Genomic DNA, 18,249 nt, shown 5'->3' with positions numbered 1-18,249 from the left:
AGGCCACGCCCCCACAGGTGCGCGGCCCCTCCCTCGGCTGACACAAGTTGAGAAACCCGCAGTCTAGCATCCTGGTGGGGTCGATGGAGGCCACGCCCCCGTCTTTGCTCAGGCCACGCCCTTCGCTGCCACAGCTTTCGGAGAAACCTCAAGTCTGAGAACTTTTGAAAACTTTTTCTGAGCCAGGCAGTGGTGGCGCATGCATTTAATTCCAGCACTTGGGAGGCAACAAACAAACAAAAAGTTTATCTGGGGGCCTGCGAGAAGGCGCAGACAGAAAAGGTGCTTGCCTCCGATCCTGAGGAGCTGAGTTCGATCCCTGAGACGTTCAGGGTGGCCAGAGGTGGACTCCCGCATGTTGTCTTCTGACCTCTGCATGTGTACAGTCATGCATACACATATGAAATGAGCGTATAAAAACGTTCTTGAGGGGCTGGAAGGATGGCTCTCATCAGGTAAGAGCGCTGGCTGCTTTTGCAGAGGACCCAGGTTCGCTTCCCAGAACCCACATGCAGGCTCAAAATCATCTGTAACTGCAGTTTCAGGGGATCCAGCGCCCTCTTCCAGGGCCTCCACAGACACAGCATACACATAAAAGAAAGATAAAAATCTCCAAAAATATTGTTTTAATAATTACAACCTCAGAGCCTTGCACGACTATTTCTTTCTGGCTGACAAGATGGAAGGGCGCTTGCTGCCGTGCTTGACAACCCGAGTTTCCTCTCCAAGAACCACACGGAGCGTGCGAAAACCACTCCTGGGAACTCCTCAGAAGTTGTTCAAGGATGGGATGTGTGCACCCACACACGTGCATTTGTGTGCACATACGGTCACATAAATAAGAGCGGTTTTGTTTATTTTAAAGACTTGTTTTCCTGTGCGTTGGTGTTCTGCCTGTATGTCTGTGTGAGGACGTCAGATCCTCTGGTTACAGATGGTTGTGAGCTACCGTATGGCTGCTGGGAACTGAACCTGGGTCCTCTGGAAGAGCAGCTGGGACGGGTCTCTAACCCAAGAGTTTGTTGGTTGTTTTTCTTTTAAGATGTATTTATTATTTTATGTGAGTATACTGTAGCTGTCATCAGACACACCAGAAGAGGGTGTCAGATCTCATTACAGATGGTTGTGAGCCACCATGTGGATGCTGGGATTTGAACTCAGGACCCAAAAGTTTTTTCTTTTTTCTTTTCTTTTTTTTTTTTTTTTTTGGATTTGGTTTTTTTGAGACAGGGTTTCTCTGTGTAGCCCTGGCTGTCCTGGAACTCACTCTGTAGACCAGGCTGGCCTCGAACTCAGAAATCCACCTGCCTCTGCCTCCCAGAGTGCTGGGATTACAGGCGTGCGCCACCACTGCCCGGCCTTTTTTTCTTTTATTTATTTATTTTTTTTTCAAAAGTTTTTTAAAAAGACTGCAAGGACTGAATTGATTAACATGGCTGACAGTAGTGTGTGCACTGCTGGGGGTGGTGCCCAGAGCCCTGTGAGTGCAGTGCACAGAATGAGCTTCTACCATTTAGCTCTCTCTCTCTCTCTCTCTCTCTCTCTCTCGTGTGTTTTAATTTTATCAATTCTCTTTGCACCCCCTGTTTTGAGGCAGGGTTTCACTATATATCTGAGTATGACCTCACGGTCATGAGGATTCTTGGCTCCCTTAATGCTGCAAATACAGCCACTGTACCCTAGTTATCTTTATCTTTTTATTTATTTATTTATTTATTTATTTATTTTGATGTTTTGGATTTGTTTTTTGTTTGTTTGTTTGTTTTTCGAGACAGGGTTTCTCTGTGTAGCCCTGGCTGTCCTGGAACTCATTCTGTAGACCAGGCTGGCCTCAAACTCAGAAATGCGCCTGCCTCTGCCTCCCAAGTGCTGGGATTACAGGTGTGTGCCACCACCGCCCGGCAGTTATCTTTATTTTATTGAGGAGGATAGAGTCTCCCTATAAAGCTCAGCTGAGTTCAAATTTACAATCCTCCTGCCTCAGCTTCCTGAATAGCTGGGAATGCAGGCCCTTGCTCCCGTGCTGCAGCCTCTAAGAATCCCGTAATGTTGGCTCCTGGGTCTATAATATTCTACAACGCGTGCCTTGCGTCTCTCTGGTCGTCCTTGAGGGCAAAACTGCACGATGTGGGTGCGCTAGTATTTACAGTTCTAGGACAGTGTTGAAAGGTCCCTGCAGTGTGTGATGTCACCGCCAGAGGGCGGGGCGGGTCCACGGAGCCGCCTGCGACGCGCTCACCTTCCAGAGACGTCCTCCTCCAGGGAGAGCTCAGCCGCCCCTCCGTGACCCCAGGCTCGCAGCCTTGTGGCCTCGGGCGAGCGTCTCCATCCCTGCACACTCCGGGTCGCCACCCTAGGGACAGGTGCACTGTGAGTGCAAGGCAAAGTCCTGGAGCCTGAGCGTGAACTGAATCCTAGACATAAACTCAGGTTGTAACGGGGTCTAGCTATTTCTAGGATGAAGAGGGAGGGACGGAGAGGCAGCTAGGCTCCGTGCCGCCGCCTTGGGCTCAGGATACTAACAACGGATCTGCTGCGCCTTCGTCATGAAGCAGGCAGGGGCTGGTCAGGTGCAGATCCCAGCTCTCTGTCGTTTGCTGGCTGTGTGACCCCCTAGGTAGAGAGCAACCTCTCTGTCCTCTGGTTCCAAGTGTGCAGATTCAGGGGACCTGCTTCCCGAGACCGTTGTCAGCAGGTCCTCCAAAGGTCTTTGGGTGGGTGAGACGGCTCCACAGCTAAGGGCTCTTGCTGCCAAGCCCTGCCACAGTCTGGTGGAAGGAGCGGCCTTACGAGCCTCTCTGTGCCCTGTGCCCGTGTCCTGCAGGAGAACGCTTCGCATGCGCAGACGCCAGTAAGAACCAGCTACCTGGGGAGTCCCCACCCCCATCTCCTGGGCCCGTAGGTTCACACCTAACTGCCGCCTTCTTCCTCAGGTGACACGAGATGCAGATTAGGAGCAAACCTCGAGGAAGGCGGCCCTTGTTCCAGCTCACTGCACACCCCAAAGCAGCAGGGCCCCATAACAGGGCCTGAACCAAACCCTCCACGCGAACGACTTCCGTTCACGCCCCCGCCACGTGCATTAATGAACCCCGTTGTATGGCTGAAGACTATGGAGCCCAGAGAGGTTAGTGAGTTCTTGGAGATCACACAGCCTAGGAATGGAAGAACCCTTAAGCCATACAGCCATACCCGGAGGTGGACTCCTTCCTCCCACGTGACCACGAGGAATGAGGCTCTGAGAAATGAAAGTATTTGCGGAGACCTCAGATGAGAACGTTACAAATGCCTGTAATCCTAGCAACTGGGCGACTGAGCTAGGGCGAGTGTCTACGAGCTCTAAGCTAGCCTGGGCTACACGCTAGGAAGACCTCAAAACAACTAATAAGCAAAATACTGCACGGTGGGTCCTGCCTATGGTATGGTATTGCTCTGTAAACCACGGCAGGAAGGGATCAGGTGTGAGGCCTGGGACAGCCTGGGCTAAATCGCGATACTCTGTACAAAACAAAAGGAGCCATTTGCATCCGTGCGATCTCCACAACAGAGCCCTGAGGCCTCGGCCCGGCCCCGAACTCCTCAAGACTCCAGGCTCCTTAGTGAGCCCAGGTCCACCCTCCCCGATCCCTCAGCACCAGGAGAGGACAGACACAGGGAGCGCCTGACCCGGAAAGGAACTGGGGACACAGCTCAGCTTTGCCCGGAGGTCACCAAGGCTCTCCACCCTCTGAGCTGCCCTGCGCCCCTCTGATTGACAGCTATGACCCTCCTAGCTGTTTGCCCTTGGGCTGGTAGCTTATCCTTTCTGAGCTTTACTGTTGAGAGTGTTGACTGAGTTACAGTGTAAGCACTCGGAGCAGTACTTAACACCAGCACCCACATTGGCCTCCTTGTAGCTGTCGTCTCGCAGGCGGAGCCTTTGACTGGCTCATCCCAGGTCAGATGACTGCGAACCATTCTGGAATGAGGAGTTCCCCTGCGTTTGGCAACTTCAAACGACAAGGGTCGGACATAGAGCCATGCCTGGCAAGGCCTCTCAGTGGGTAAGGGCGCTTGCAGCCAAGCCTAACGGGACAAATGACTTCACTCCCAGGAACCCACAGAGTGGAGGGAGAGAACTCATTACCACGAGTTGTCCTCAGGTTTCTTCAGTGTCCGATCCCTGGAAATAAACTAAATAAATACATACATACATACATACATACATACATACATACATACATATATACATACATACATAAATAAATAAATGTAATTTTTTTAATGGAAAAAAAAGTCAGGGCCAGGCATGGGGCCTTTAACCCCAGCACTCTGGGAGACAGAGTCTGTGAGTTCAAAACCATCCTGGTTTACTATAGGGCGCAGGACCTGGGGGCATAAAGGGCGGCAGAACCAGCGTCCCGCCAGAGCCCCCGCCCCCCGCCCGGCACTGGACAGGCATACACGGGAGACTGTCGCGCGATCCCATGGGCCACCGCCGGACATTGGGCCATGTGAGGCCTCCACACCCCACGGGTGAAGAGGAGCGCAGTCTCGGGGTCCCTGGGCCTCAGGGAGGGGAAGAACTGAGAACGAGGGGGTGGGGTGGGGTGGGGGCGGCTCGGTCAGGCCAGGGCTGAAGGGGAAGGGGGCAGGGAGGGCGCTGGGCGTTTCCCTGGCTGGCTGGCGGCGGCGGGCTAGTCCTTGGTCTGCTCTGCCCTGGAGGATGGGGCTGAAGCGCTGGGAGGCCTTCCTGCAGGAGAGGAGACACAGCTCGTCAGGGGGAAGGCCTGTTCCATTGCTCCAGCATGGTGGGTCCGGATGAAAGGGGACAGTCTACGATTTTAGAGCTTTATTGCAGAGAAGTAGAGACAAAGAGAGAAGGTAGAGAAGTAGAGGCCGGCCATGGGCACGAGGAGGGGGAGGGACGGGGAGCCTACTACTACATCTGGGGGGGGGGGTTGTTTGTTTGTTTTTTGGGTTTTTGTTTTTTGGGTTTTTTTTTTTTTGTTTGTTTGTTTGTTTTTTGAGACAGGGTTCTTCTGTGTAGCCCTGGCTGGCCTCGAACTCAGAAAATCCACCTGCCTCTGCCTCCCAAGTGCTGGGATTACAGGCGTGCGCCACCACTGCCTGGCTCCTATTACTACTCTTACAGTGGCAACAGCCTGGTAACCATGGGGAGGGGCCTACCTGGCTGTTGCCAGGTGACTGTGGGGGTGGAGTCCATCCAGAATACTAGGGGCTTGGGGCGTGGCCCTAGGTGATTGATTGCCACAGAATTACAGAGTTGAGGGCCTGGTGGTGTCAGGAGTTCCATGGTGGCTCACGGTTCCGTCCCTTGTAGAATTCGCTACCGCATCTCCAGAGTAAGCCTCGCTCAAGCAGGCCACAGGCTGCCTTTCACAGTCGACAGTTTACAGAGAGAGCTCCAGGACAGCCAAGGCTACAGAGAAACCCTATCTGGAAAAACAAAATTGAAAGACCCAGGAGCAGTTCTCAGAGGCTGGCGCGTGCTCCCTGGCGAGCCTATGACATGGCCCTCTCTGCCTCTGACCCTCCGAGTCTCCTGTGAGCTCCTTGCCCTCAGCATTCCTCCCTGGGACCTGGGCACCTGCTCCCTCCCTGCACAGCACGGCCAGCTCTGTCCCAGTCAGATGTCACAGCGCTCCCGGGGTGGGGGGTCACTGTGCACCTCTGTTTCCTTGATAAGGGTCCAATTTTTAAAATGGGGCTTTGTTTGTTTTTGTTTGTTTTTTGAGACGGGGTTCCTCTGTGTAGCCCTGGCTGTCCTGGAACTCGCTGTGTAGACCAGGCTGGCCTCGAACTCTCGAAACCCAGTTCTTTAGTTCCTTGGGCATCACTTTCTAAGGCCCCAGAGGAGGCCCTGGCTCGTCTGAGCACGCTGGCAAGGAACATGGGGTGTCGGGAGTGGGGGCTGAACCCCAGGAATGTTCTAAACACTTCTTTCCTTCTCCGCCCGCCCCCTAGAGCTGGAGCCCCTCAGCAGCCTGGGCAGAAGTGGAGGAGAGTGGGGTGAAGCCATGCTGGCTGCCCCAGAATCAACAGAGGGACCTGGGGCGATCCTGGAGGAGCCCGCCTCCCCCAGGGACAATCCTGGCACCTCCCAGGCAGAGGAGGAAAGTTCCACACTGCGTCTCACTTCCACTTCTCGGACACCGAGGTCCTTGGTCACAGCGGAGGTGCAGAAGGCTCCTGTCATCCTGTGTCCTGCTCTGGTCTGCCCTCCACAGCTTGGGGGCCACCTAGCCCACCCCTCTCCAGGGATGAGAGCAGCCACTATGGGCCTAGGCTGCCCATGTAAGGAGGCAAGGCCCAGGGACACCCGAGATGCCTGGTTATAATTAACCCGGACATGTGGTTGCTCCCCCAGCACCTGCTGCCCCCACCCCCACCCCGGTGCCTGGGTCTTGGGCTCTGTAGATGTGGAGGAGAAGCTTGCTCTAAAAATAGCCCTGTCCCTGGTGGATCCAGGGGGAGGGCGGGCTGAGGGTGTCCACCTCCCTCAGCCCCAGGTTTGTCTTTTCTGCTTCTGTCAGGTTCCCTGTCGGTTCCACCACGGTGGGAGCAGCAGCACTGGGCTCCTGGGAGAAGTTGAACCCGGTCTAAACCACAGGCCGCAGTCACTGCCTTTCCTGTAGCTGGGCGGGCTACAGGCCTCTCTCTGGCTCCTGCATCCTTCCTGGGTCTCCGGCCCTTGGTTTGCACTGGAAATCCTTCCCCCACCCAGGTGCTGTAGGCTAGAGTCACAGCGGCAAAGAACAGCGCTTGCCTGGCATGCACGTTTCTGAACCTGTAACTGCAAAAAATGACACACACCTTGACACTTGGAAGGCTGAGGCAGGGGGATTGCCATGATTGCAAAGCCAAACTGGGTGGCATAGTTAGAGCTTGTCTCAAAAAATCAAAACAATTAAATAACTAAAGACGGGCATGTAATCCTATTCGGGAGGCCGAGGCAGAAGAACTGCCACAAGTCTGAGGTCAGCCTGGACAATATAGAGGGTTTTAGGCTAGCCTTGGCTACAGACTAAGGCCCTATTTCAAAAACACAAACAAAATGAAATGAAATGGTTCTCCCAGCTGCTAATAATGCTGTGCAGGCAATGAAGTGTGTGTGTGTGTGTGGGGGGGGTACTGGCTACAATCAAGGCTGTGGGGGGCTGAGGGCAGGCTGCAGCAGCTTGGGGACCAGGGCTTATACGTGCCTGGGACACCCAAAGTATTACTGCTCCATGTTCCCGGCGAGGGGCCAGCTGTCCCCCGCCAGCAAGACTCAGCACTTAATCTGGAAAGCAGTGACTGACCGAGTCAGCCCCTGAGGCAGTCCATACAAGGCCATGGGGCTGGGCGAGCGAGCTGCGGGCTGGGTCCGGGTGGGCATGGTGCCCAGGCAGAGAGCCGAAAGCTCAGCTGCCCGCAGGGGCCCCTCCCTGGGGACAGCCCCTCCTAGCCAGTCACACCCTGTAGGCTCCTCTATAAAGCCCGAGGGATGCAGGGGCTGCCCCCGGGTCACCACCACCTCCACAGCACTGACAGACACTCAGGAGCCCGCCAGCCAGGTAGGGCCTGAGAGGAATCACGAGGGTGGGAGTGGGGCACAGGAGTCCGGGGATCCTCTCACCCAGTGTGGTTGTAGCTGTGGGTTTTGCAGCACAAGTTGTGGGGCCAAATGTCTGGGCCACCTAGGTTTCAATAGTCACCAAGTGTGCCCTCCTTGCAAGGCAGGGTGGGCTGGAACTTTTTATCAGAGTCAACCGGGCACACAAAGACAGTTGTCTCAGTGACACCTGTCAGTGGCCCTTTAACTTTGTAACCATGTGGGCCTGTGTTGTATCTCTGTGACCTTCTGTCTCATTGTCCTGGACTTTCTCTCTGTGGTTGTCAAGTTTTAAAAATTATTACATTTATTTTTGTGTGTGGAGTGGGGGACAGTGTCACAATACACGTGGGACAGAGGTCATAGGGCTACTTTGGGTCTCTTTCTCTGTGTGAGACTTGGAGGCTCGCACCTTTACCTGGGGAGCAGGTCCCTGGCTCTCCTGAGGCCTTCTGTCTCTGGGATCATGGAGGCAGGACTATGTGACTCAGTTTACCTAGAGATCTTAGAGAATTTGTGATGGGTTTGGGGATTCAGAAGCTCTTTCTGCTTCTGAGTCTAGCCTCAGTGCCCAGTCTCCTGGGGTGCCCCTAGGGTGAGGGTGGAGGGTGGGGTTAGCGGAGGATGTCCTTGAGTCCCAGGGCCTGGCCGTGTGTCCTCTTGGCCACCCCAGCCCACCTGTCCCAATGCTGACTTAGTGCAAGGCGAGCCGAGCCTGCAAGGAGGGAGGGACAGGTGGCAGTGGGGGTGAGGAGCTTCTAAAAATAGCCCAGGAGGAGCAGCTTCAAGGGCTTTGGGTCTGTGTCCTGCCCCACCCTCTTCCCTCAGCTCCATCCACCTTCCCTCTCACCTTTCCCTGGGGCCTCCTTCCAGTCCTGATGGAGGCAGGACGCCCCCCCCAAGGTCAGTGCTTCAGGGGCCTAGTGATAAAGGTAATAAGGAAAAGCAATAACAATAAAAAACAAGGGATGTGACGGGGAGGTGACCAGGGCAGCTTATGGCTTAGTTCAAATCCCAGAATTCACACTCTAGAAAAAGAAAACAAAACTAAAAACAAACAAACAAACAAACAAACAAACAAACAAAAAACAGCTATCTGTGGGGAGAACTTCTGAATCCCCTGGTGAGGTAGGGACAGGAGGATCCGAGCCCTGGGCCTGATGGCCAGCCAACCTAGCTCCTGGTCTGTGAGAGGCCCTACCTCAAGATAAAATAAAGAATCTAAAAAATGGCAACAATGTCGCAGAACCTGAGGTCAGCCTTTGCCGCCACTGGAATGTGCACACCTGTGCACATGCGTGAGCCTGCAATGTACAAACAGAAGTATTAACAGTAACTGTTAGAATCCGAGCTGCGACTTCATGCCAGACAGTCCGGCTGGTCATGGACTCGCCAGTCTTGGGCTGGAGCTCAGAGCTCTGCCCTTCCGGTGAGAGAGCTTCAGTCTCGCTGATACACGTGTCAGAGAGGTCCAGTCACAGCCTGGGGCCACAGAGCAGTGGCTTAGGAGAGATGTGGCTTTGGAAGTGGACCTGGTAGACAGCCAGAGGTGGAGGGACAGGGAGTGATGGCTGAGGCCTCCGGACTCATTCCTACGCCTGCACCTGGACTGATTTGGGTCAGAATCTCAGTGGAACCTTTACCACTTTTCTCAGGTGTGCACATATAATCTTTACCACGGTCCTCACACAGAGCTTGTCGGAGTTGATTTTCAATTTCTGTGACAAAACAATATGACCAAGACAACTTAAAAAGAAGAAAGCATTAGTTTGGGGTTGACGGTTCTAGAGCGGCAGGCAGGTGGGCATGGTGGTGGCGCAGCTGAGAGCTACATCCTTATCATCAGCCAAGAGACTGAGAGGGAGCTGCTTGGGGAGATGCTTGGGGAGCGGGTGGACTTTTTGAAACCTCAAAGCCCACAAGCAGTGACACACCTCCTGCAAAGCCACACCTTCTAATCCTTCCCAAACACTTCCACCGACCAGGGACCAAACATTCAAATATGTGAGTCTGTGAGGCTCACATATTTCAAACAACCACAGACCCAAGAACAATAAAAGCAAGGCACACGGGCCGCGCTTTACCCGTCTTTAAATCCCTCCCACGAGGAAAGCACAGCCGTGGCCTGCACTTTACAGATGAGTTTACAGAGGAGTCAGACAGGCTCCGCAGAGTCACACAGCTTGTCAGAAGTAGAAGCCAAAACTCGAACCCAGACCACCTGATTCCAGATCCTTTGCTGCTTTTATGCATCTTGTTATTTTATATAATTTTATTTTCTGGAGGCAGGGTTTCTGAGGCCCGGGCTAGCCTTGAATGCCCTACAACCCTCCTGCTTCCGCCTCAGAGTGCTGGAGTTACAAGCATGGGCTGCCACACCCAGCCAAGGCCTGTATTCAGTTCTTCTTGGTTGAGGTAGAGATTCCTGTAGCTCGGGCTGGCCTTGCTGAAGATGACCTTGAATTTCTGATACTCTAGGTGTCTGGGTTTACAGGCATGAGCAGCCACACCCGATTTTGCGGGGTACCAAAGCCAGCGTCCAAAGTTTGCAGGACAAGCTCTCTGGCAGTGGAACCCCACCCCAGATCCAGTATTTTGTTGTTGTTGTTGTTGTTGTTGTTATTTATGTGACTGTCCTTATTTGGCTTTGGACAAAAGGTTTTGCCCTTCCGTCCCAGCTAGGGACACTGGGTCCCCAGCAGGGTCACACAGGCACGATGTGGCCACATCAGGCAACTTGGGCTCCTAATGCTTCCTTACAAGGCTGGGGCTCACAGAGAGGGATGCCCCTCTTGTTTTAAGCCCACAATCAATCGACTGACTGCAGGCCCCTAGCAACTGGGTTCTTAAGTCTGTGTGCATCATCCTGTCTGCTCGCAGGGTCCCAAAGTCCGCCGCCATGCCGTTCGGCAACACCCACAACAAGTTCAAGCTGAACTACAAGGCGCAGGAGGAGTACCCAGACCTCAGCAAACACAACAATCACATGGCCAAGGTGCTGACCCCTGACCTCTACAATAAGCTCCGAGATAAGGAGACTCCATCTGGCTTCACTCTGGATGATGTAATCCAGACTGGGGTGGACAACCCAGGTGAGCCCGCAGCAGGACAGACGGACCAAAGGGTTGGAGACCACTGGGCAGACAGACACCTGCCTGTTCCGGGGAGCCTCAGCTCCCTCCCCTCTCTATCTATCCCTCCCTCTCTCTCCTTGAATTATATCTAGGATATCTAGGATCTTCTCCCAGCATACTAGGCAGGGGCTCTACCACTGAGCCCCGCCCCCAGCCCCTCACTGGGGGATTCTAGGCAGGGCTCTACCACTGAACCACGCCCCCAGCCCCTCACGGGGGGATTCTAGGCGGGGCTCTACCACTGAGCCACGCCCCCAGTCCCTCACTGGGGGATTCTAGGCAGGGCTCTACCACTGGGCCACGCCCCCAGCCCCTCACTGGGGGATTCTAGGCAGGGGCTCTACCACTGAGCCACGCCCCCAGCCCCTCACGGGGGGATTCTAGGCGGGGCTCTACCACTGAGCCACGCCCCCAGCCCCTCACTGGGGGATTCTAGGCAGGGGCTCTACCACTGAGCCCCGCCCCCAGCCCCTCACTGTGGGATTCTAGGCAGGGGCTCTACCACTGAGCCACGCCCCAGCCCCTCACAGGGCGATTCTAGGCGGGCTGTACTGCTGAGTTGCACTCGGGTCCTCCAAGGAAGTGAACTGAATGTTTGAGGTTCTCAGCACATGCTAGAATTGGGGTCTCCAAGGAGCTCTAACATCTTTGGCCCCATTTACCTGGTCCTTTTCCCCATACTGAACACCTCTATCCATCACAAACCCAAGCTTCCGGTGCTAACCTCAGCCCCACCCCGCAGGTCACCCCTTCATCATGACCGTGGGCTGTGTGGCCGGCGATGAGGAGTCCTACACGGTCTTCAAGGACCTGTTCGACCCCATCATCCAGGACCGCCATGGCGGCTACAAACCCACAGACAAGCATAAGACCGACCTCAACCACGAGAACCTCAAGGTCACTGCCCCGGGGGCAGGTAGTGGAAAGGGGAGACGACAGAGGTGCAGAGTAGGGGGAGGTATGGGGACACAAAAGAGTCAGGATGGGACTTGAGTGCACAACAGGTGCAGCGGTGAGGCAGGGAGGGGCACACGACGGAGCTCAGTACCAACACGGGGACCTGGCAGGATCTGGGGGAGATCCAAAGGCCTCTGGGGAGACCCTAAAAGATCTGGGGCAAACCCAGGAGGAAGTGGGCAGCCCTCCCTCATAGGACAAGGGGACACCCAGGAGGACGAGGGACCCTGGGCGTTCTGGGACAGACTCAGGAGGAAGTCAGGAAACCCCAGGGCATGAGGGGGCACGCAGGAGGATCGGGGAGACCCTGAAAGACCTGCAGTGAGACTCACGGAAGATTTGGAATGAGACCGGGGATGGCCAAGACTTCCTTCCCTGATACCCCAATGCTCCCCAGGGTGGAGACGACCTGGACCCCAACTACGTGCTAAGCAGCCGCGTGCGCACCGGCCGCAGCATCAAGGGCTACACTCTGCCCCCGCACTGCTCCCGCGGAGAGCGCCGCGCCGTGGAAAAGCTGTCCGTGGAAGGTGAGGTCCCCGACCGCTGCGCCCGGTTCCGGTTCCTGCGGTTCAGGTTCCGGCCTTGGCTTGAGAAGAACGGCTGCATTACCCGAGCTAGCGGGTGGGGGCGTGGGAGGTCGTAGAGCACTGGGAAGTCCTGCACTCAGCTGCCCCGGGATCCTCACACCCATTGCTGTCTCAGTCACTCGTTGATTCATTAATTCAGTGCTCTGATTTTTCAGGTGGGGGGGCCATTGGCACGAATCTGGCAGATGTGTCAGAGAACCGACAGAGGGTTGTTTCTGGTAGTTGGCCAGGGCCTGGCACCCTACACTTGTAATCTTAGTACTTGGAAGGCTGAGACAGGAGGATGGCCACGAATTGAAGGGCCAGCCTTTGTTCATAGTGAGATTCTTCCTCAGAAACAAAAAAGGAAAACACGTCCGCAATGAGTGAGGATTTCTCTTTCTTTTGTTCCATTGAGACAGAGACTCCCTATGTAGTCTAGGCTGGCCTCCAACTAGTCATCCTCCCGCCTCAGCCTCCCAAATGCTGGGATTACAAGTATGTGCCCTTAGCTGGCACAAAGTGCAAATTCTACAGTGGACAGTGGCTAATCTTTCGGAGGTAGGGGGTGGGGTTTTGTTTCGCCTTTCAGGTTTTTTTGTTTGTTTGGTTGGTTTGGTTCATTTTTATTCGATTTTTAATTTTTTGCAGTCTCTCTCTCCATAGCCCTGGCTGTCCCAGACTCACTGTGTCGATCAGGCTGGTCTCAAAGTTAAAGAGATCCACCTGCCTCTGCTTCTGAGCCCTGTAGTGGTCAGTTTTAAGCTCTCCATAATTTTGTCACACACAGTGAGTTTGAGGCCAGCCTGGGCTCTTTGCTGTCAGGGCTCAGGGTGTTAGGGTCGACAATAGCGGGCAGCCTTCCAGCCTGGCACCGCACTCGAAGCGAGGCGGGCTGCCGACTGCTCTCCTGTGGCCCCTCAGCTCTCAACAGCCTGACGGGCGAGTTCAAAGGCAAGTACTACCCGCTGAAGAGCATGACGGAGCAGGAGCAGCAGCAGCTCATTGACGACCACTTCCTGTTCGACAAGCCTGTGTCCCCGCTGCTGCTCGCCTCGGGCATGGCCCGCGACTGGCCCGACGCCCGTGGCATCTGGTGAGCCCCTCCTTTTCCTAGCTTTCCAGATGCTTTCTGGCCCTCTGGTCCTTCCTTCAATCGTAGGAGACCACGATCTTGCCTTCTAATCCTGCCTAAAGCCAGGCTTAGTGGCACAGGCCTGTCGGGAGGTCCCAAGCTCAGGGGCGACCAGCTTGGCCTCAAAATAAGAACTGAAAAGAGAGCTGGAGTGGGGCGTGGCTCAGTGGTAGAGCCCCGCCTAGAATCACTAGGGAGGGGCTGGGGCGTGGCTCAGTGGTAAGAGTCCCGCCTAGAATCCCCAGGGAGGGGCTGGGGGCGTGGCTCAGTGGTAGAGAATCTCCCTGTCTTGCATAGTGCTGAGATTTAATCCTTATTATGGCAAATAGAATAAAATAGAACATTTATATTGGAACTTTACACTCCCTGGATTCAAATCCCAGCTGTTACTAGGTGTATGACCACATATACCTGCAGTATCAGCTACTCAGGAGGCCTAAGGCAGGAGGATCGCTTGATATTAGGAACCACTGTGGTCAACAAAGACCATCTTTAAAAAATCCATTGTACGGGCTGGAGAGATGGCTCAGCGGTTAAGAGCACTGACTGCTCTTCCAAAGGTCCTGAGTTCAAATCCCAGCAACCACATGGTGGCTCACAACCATCCATCATAAGATCTGACGCCCTCTTCTGGTGTGTCTGAAAACAGCTACAGTGTACTTACATACAGTAATAAATAAATCTTTTTTTAAAAATCCATTGTACAAGGCTGGGTGATAGCGGCACACACATTTAATCTCAGCACTCAAGAGGCAGAGGCAGATGAGTCTCTGAGTTTGAGGCCAGCCTGGTCTACAAAGCGAGTTCTAGGACAGACAGGGCTACACAGAGAAACCCTGTCTCAAAACATCATCAACAACAAAATGCATTGTACACCAAAATACACATATGAAAATACAACAACAACAATAAATCATCCAGGCTTGGTGGAGCACACCTGCAATCATCATACTGCAGAGACAGAGGCAGGAGGATTGCCAGTTCAATGGCAGCCAAGACCTCCCTTTCTGGATAAAAAAAAATAGTAATTAAAATTGTTATATTGATGATAATTTTTAAAAACTGAAGATGGCAGAACCCTCAGAGCCCTGGGATGCAAATCCGAATGGATAATCTTGGAATCCAAATGGATAAAACACTGTCTGTAGGACCTGTGGTCACAGGAGGTATACAATGCCCCTGTAGCATAGCCGAAGCTGACCTCGAACTCAAGATCCTCCTGCCTCAGTCTTCTGTAGCCAGAGCTACAGGCCGGTGCCTGCCAGGGGCGGAGTCCAGCTAAGACTGAAGGTTCTCAGGTTCTCTGAAAGTCCCTGTTCTCTGCTCTGAAGTCTTGCAGAGCTGTGACTGGGAAGCCGGTGTGCCCGTGTCTGTCCCCTGGTGCCCGAGGGGAGGAGCTAAGGACAAAGTCGTGCGTTTCCGTTCTTGGGCCACGGGGCTCCAGCTGAGTTCTTGGCCTTGGGTCACCCCTTGTTAGGCACAACGACAACAAAAGCTTCTTGGTGTGGGTGAATGAGGAGGACCACCTCCGCGTGATCTCCATGGAGAAGGGCGGCAATATGAAGGAGGTTTTCCGCCGCTTCTGCGTGGGCCTGCAGAAGGTGAGTGTCTGCGGCTCCGTCCTGACTGCAACACCAATCAGGACGCAGCCAAGCTCCTTCCGCCACGCCCAGCTCCGAGACTCCGCCCCTTCCACACTGACCAAGCCCACGCTGGCGCCTCATCAGTCAGTTTCCCATCTCTGCCTCTTACACACTCACACATGCGCACATACCTGCATACACACTCATACAGGCAGATGCAGACTCACACACATGCATACACACTCATGCACATGAACACACACATGCGCGCACACACGTGAATACACACTCACACACACTTGAACACACGCACGCACGCACGCGTACACACACACACACACACACACACACAGAGCAAGCTCTGCCTTCCCTGACTTCACGTCCCAGAAAGGTCCCGACCATTCCTCCCCCTCCCCGCTCCTCATCCTCAATTCCCAGCCCCAGCCCAGAACCCGCCCCACACATTTCCAAGCCCTATTCCCACCTCCAGGGTCCGAAATCGGCCCCCATCTTTGCCCAAAGCCCCGCTAGGTGGAATTCCTCGTGGCTGGTTGTCCACTGTCACTCTTGGGCGCCCAACCCGGCCTACATCCTGACACGTGTCCCCCAGAGCCCTCCTGGCAGGCTGCATTCGGAGCCCCACTTCTGGTGCCCTCTCTCTCCCCTTCTCAGATTGAGGAGATCTTCAAGAAGGCAGGTCACCCCTTCATGTGGAACGAGCACCTGGGCTATGTGCTCACCTGCCCGTCCAACCTGGGCACCGGGCTGCGCGGAGGCGTGCACGTGAAGCTGGCGAACCTCAGCAAGCACCCCAAGTTTGAGGAGATTCTCACCCGCCTTCGTCTGCAGAAGCGCGGCACAGGTGCGGCCGCCCTCCCGCGGCGGCAGGGGAGGCTCCGCGGGGTAGGGGTGTAGCTTCAAGTTCTGGGGTCAAGACTATTTGATGTGTATTTTACACACGTATACCCCGATTCTCCACTGGCGCCTCAGATTCTCCACCTGTAAATGGAATGTGGTCAGTTCGGCTGCAGGCCGCCACTCTTAACATAGCGTTCATTACTCCGCATGATCTCTCCATGTAATATATATATATATATATATATATATATATATATATATATATATATATATATATTACATAGAGTTTTGTTTTGAGATAGGGTCTCTATGTAGTATTGGATGTCCCAGGATTCGGTATGTAGATCAGGCTGGCCTCAGACTAAAATTTACAAAGATGCTTCTGCCTCTGCCTCCAGCCTCCTGAGTGCTGGCATTAAAATCATGTGCCACCATACCTGGAGGCATATTTTCTTTCTTTCTTTCTTTCTTTCTTTCTTTCTTTCTTTCTTTCTTTCTTTCTTTCTTTCTTTCTCTCTTCTCCTCCTCCTCTTCCTCTTCTTCCTCCTTCTCCTCTCCCTTTTGGGTTTTCCAGACAGGATTTCTCTGTGTAGCCCTGACTGTCTTGGAACTCACTCTATAGACCAGGATGCCCTCAAACTCACAAAAATTCTCCTGCCTCTGCCTCCTGAATGCTGGGATTAAAAATGTGCACCACCGCCGGGTGGTGGTGGCGCACGCCTGTAATCCCAGCACTCTGGGAGGCAGAGGCAGGCGGATTTCTGAGTTCGAGGCCAGCCTGGCCTACAGACTGAGTTCCAGGACAGCCAGGGCTACACAGAGAAACCCTGTCTCGAAAAAACCAAATTAAAAAAAAAAATGTGCACCACCACTGCCGGGTATACTTTTAAAATTAAATTTATCTGTGTGAGAGGGCCCACTCCCATTTCACGACACTTGTATGGATGTCAGAGGACAACTTTCCAAAGTCAGTTCCCGCCTTCCACCACGTGAGTCCTGGGAATTGAACTCCGGTTGTCAGGTTTAGCAGCAAGCTTCTTTACGCACTCAGCTATTTCGGTGACCTGTACAATAATTTCTCGTTGAGCGAAGACCTCACCCTAAAGTCCAGGCATGCAGTGCCCAGTATCGAGAACTGGTGACTTGTGAACAGCAACTTTCCGAGGCGTTTGCAGGAGGGCTCAGGGTCGGGCAGTCCCTGCACCCCTGTCCCCTGTTCAATGCCTCCGTGGCCTCTGCTCCTGCGCAGGTGGCGTGGACACGGCTGCGGTGGGCGCCGTGTTCGACATCTCCAACGCCGATCGGCTGGGCTCATCCGAGGTTGAACAGGTGCAGCTGGTGGTGGATGGCGTGAAGCTCATGGTGGAGATGGAGAAGAAGCTGGAAAAGGGCCAGGCCATCGACGACATGATCCCCGCGCAGAAGTAGGCGCCGCCTGGCGCACCAGCCTGCGGTCTACGCTGGAGCCCCGCCCCCTGGAAGTCCAATCACTGGGCTCTGTCCCGTTCTGGCCAATGAGAACCTGCCTCTCCGGAGCCCCGCCCACTGCTAATCTCCCACCCTGGGCGCTCCGGAGCGCCGGCTGCTTCCCCAAGCCCTGCCTTAAATAAAAGTCCGTGGTGCCTTAGCTTTGAGTGTGCCAGCTACTGAGGGAGGGAGCGGGGACTTCTCTCTTATGCACCTCACTTGGCGTCCTCTCTGTTCTGTCTTCAGTCCTCTCTAGCTGCCAGGCTATTGCTGTTTTGAGACGGCCACTCCTGTAGCCAAGGCTGGCCCCAGATTCCCTGTGTAGCTGAGGAGATCCTCGGATTTCTAATCTTCCTGCTTCTGGTGTGCACCACCATGCTTGGCACAGGTACACACACCTGTGACAGGCTAGAGGGGAGCTGTGGTGTCTTCCTCTGTTACTCTCTATTACTACTATTACTATTACTATACTATGCAGCCCTGGCTTTCCCGGAACTCACTATGTAGACCAAGCTGGTCTCAATCTCAGAGACCCATCTGCCCCTGCCTATTGACTGCTGGGTCACCGGGCACCACCTGTTTTGACAGTCTCTTCGCTGAACCGGATGCTCGCTGTCTGGGCTCACTGAAGGGACATCAGCTCCCAGGGTCAGCCTGTTTCTGTCCATATGTTGGGGTCACAGGCACACACAGTCATGCCTGTCACTGGATACTGATGACCCAAACTTGAGCTCTCTCGTTTGCATAAACCAGGACTGTCACCCACTCAGCCATTTCCCTTACCTTGTTAAACATGGGCTATCTCTATGTACTTTAGGCTGGCCTCAAACTTACTATGTAACCCAGGCTGGCCTCAAACTTGCTTGCATTAAGCTCCCGAGTCTGCCTCCTGAATCCTGGGACGGCAGGCAGATCCGCTGCGCCCAGCTTAGCTGGCAGTTGGTAGAGG

General features: G+C 54.2%; 1 protein-coding gene and 1 long non-coding RNA gene across 3 annotated transcripts; one reads left to right on the top strand and one right to left on the bottom strand.

The window, feature by feature from the left end:
- Positions 1–4,242: 4,242 nt before the first annotated feature.
- On the bottom strand, positions 4,243–12,233 carry LOC127675540 (uncharacterized). 2 transcript variants are annotated; one of them, XR_007975484.1, is made up of 4 exons: positions 12,021–12,233; positions 8,448–8,517; positions 5,170–5,439; positions 4,243–4,732 (listed from the first exon to the last, which is right to left on the bottom strand). It is a non-coding gene; the product is annotated as an uncharacterized LOC127675540 (long non-coding RNA). The 2 variants fall into 2 exon arrangements; XR_007975483.1 differs by lacking the exon at positions 12,021–12,233 and having other exon boundaries at positions 8,448–10,893.
- On the top strand, positions 10,497–17,449 carry Ckm (creatine kinase, M-type). Its single transcript, XM_052171611.1, has 7 exons — positions 10,497–10,689; positions 11,474–11,628; positions 12,086–12,218; positions 13,182–13,353; positions 14,870–14,993; positions 15,648–15,837; positions 17,083–17,449. The coding sequence occupies exons 1-7, from the start codon at positions 10,497–10,499 to the stop codon at positions 17,259–17,261; spliced, it is 1,146 nt and encodes a 381-aa protein (XP_052027571.1). The 3' UTR covers positions 17,262–17,449.
- The last annotated feature ends 800 nt before the right edge of the window (positions 17,450–18,249 follow it).

The sequence above is a fragment of the Apodemus sylvaticus genome, chromosome 1 (assembly GCF_947179515.1).
Source record: "Apodemus sylvaticus chromosome 1, mApoSyl1.1, whole genome shotgun sequence".
Lineage (NCBI taxonomy): Eukaryota > Metazoa > Chordata > Mammalia > Rodentia > Muridae > Apodemus > Apodemus sylvaticus.
Note: the sequence above shows the minus strand (reverse complement) of the source record. Positions and strands in the feature narration are given on the sequence as shown.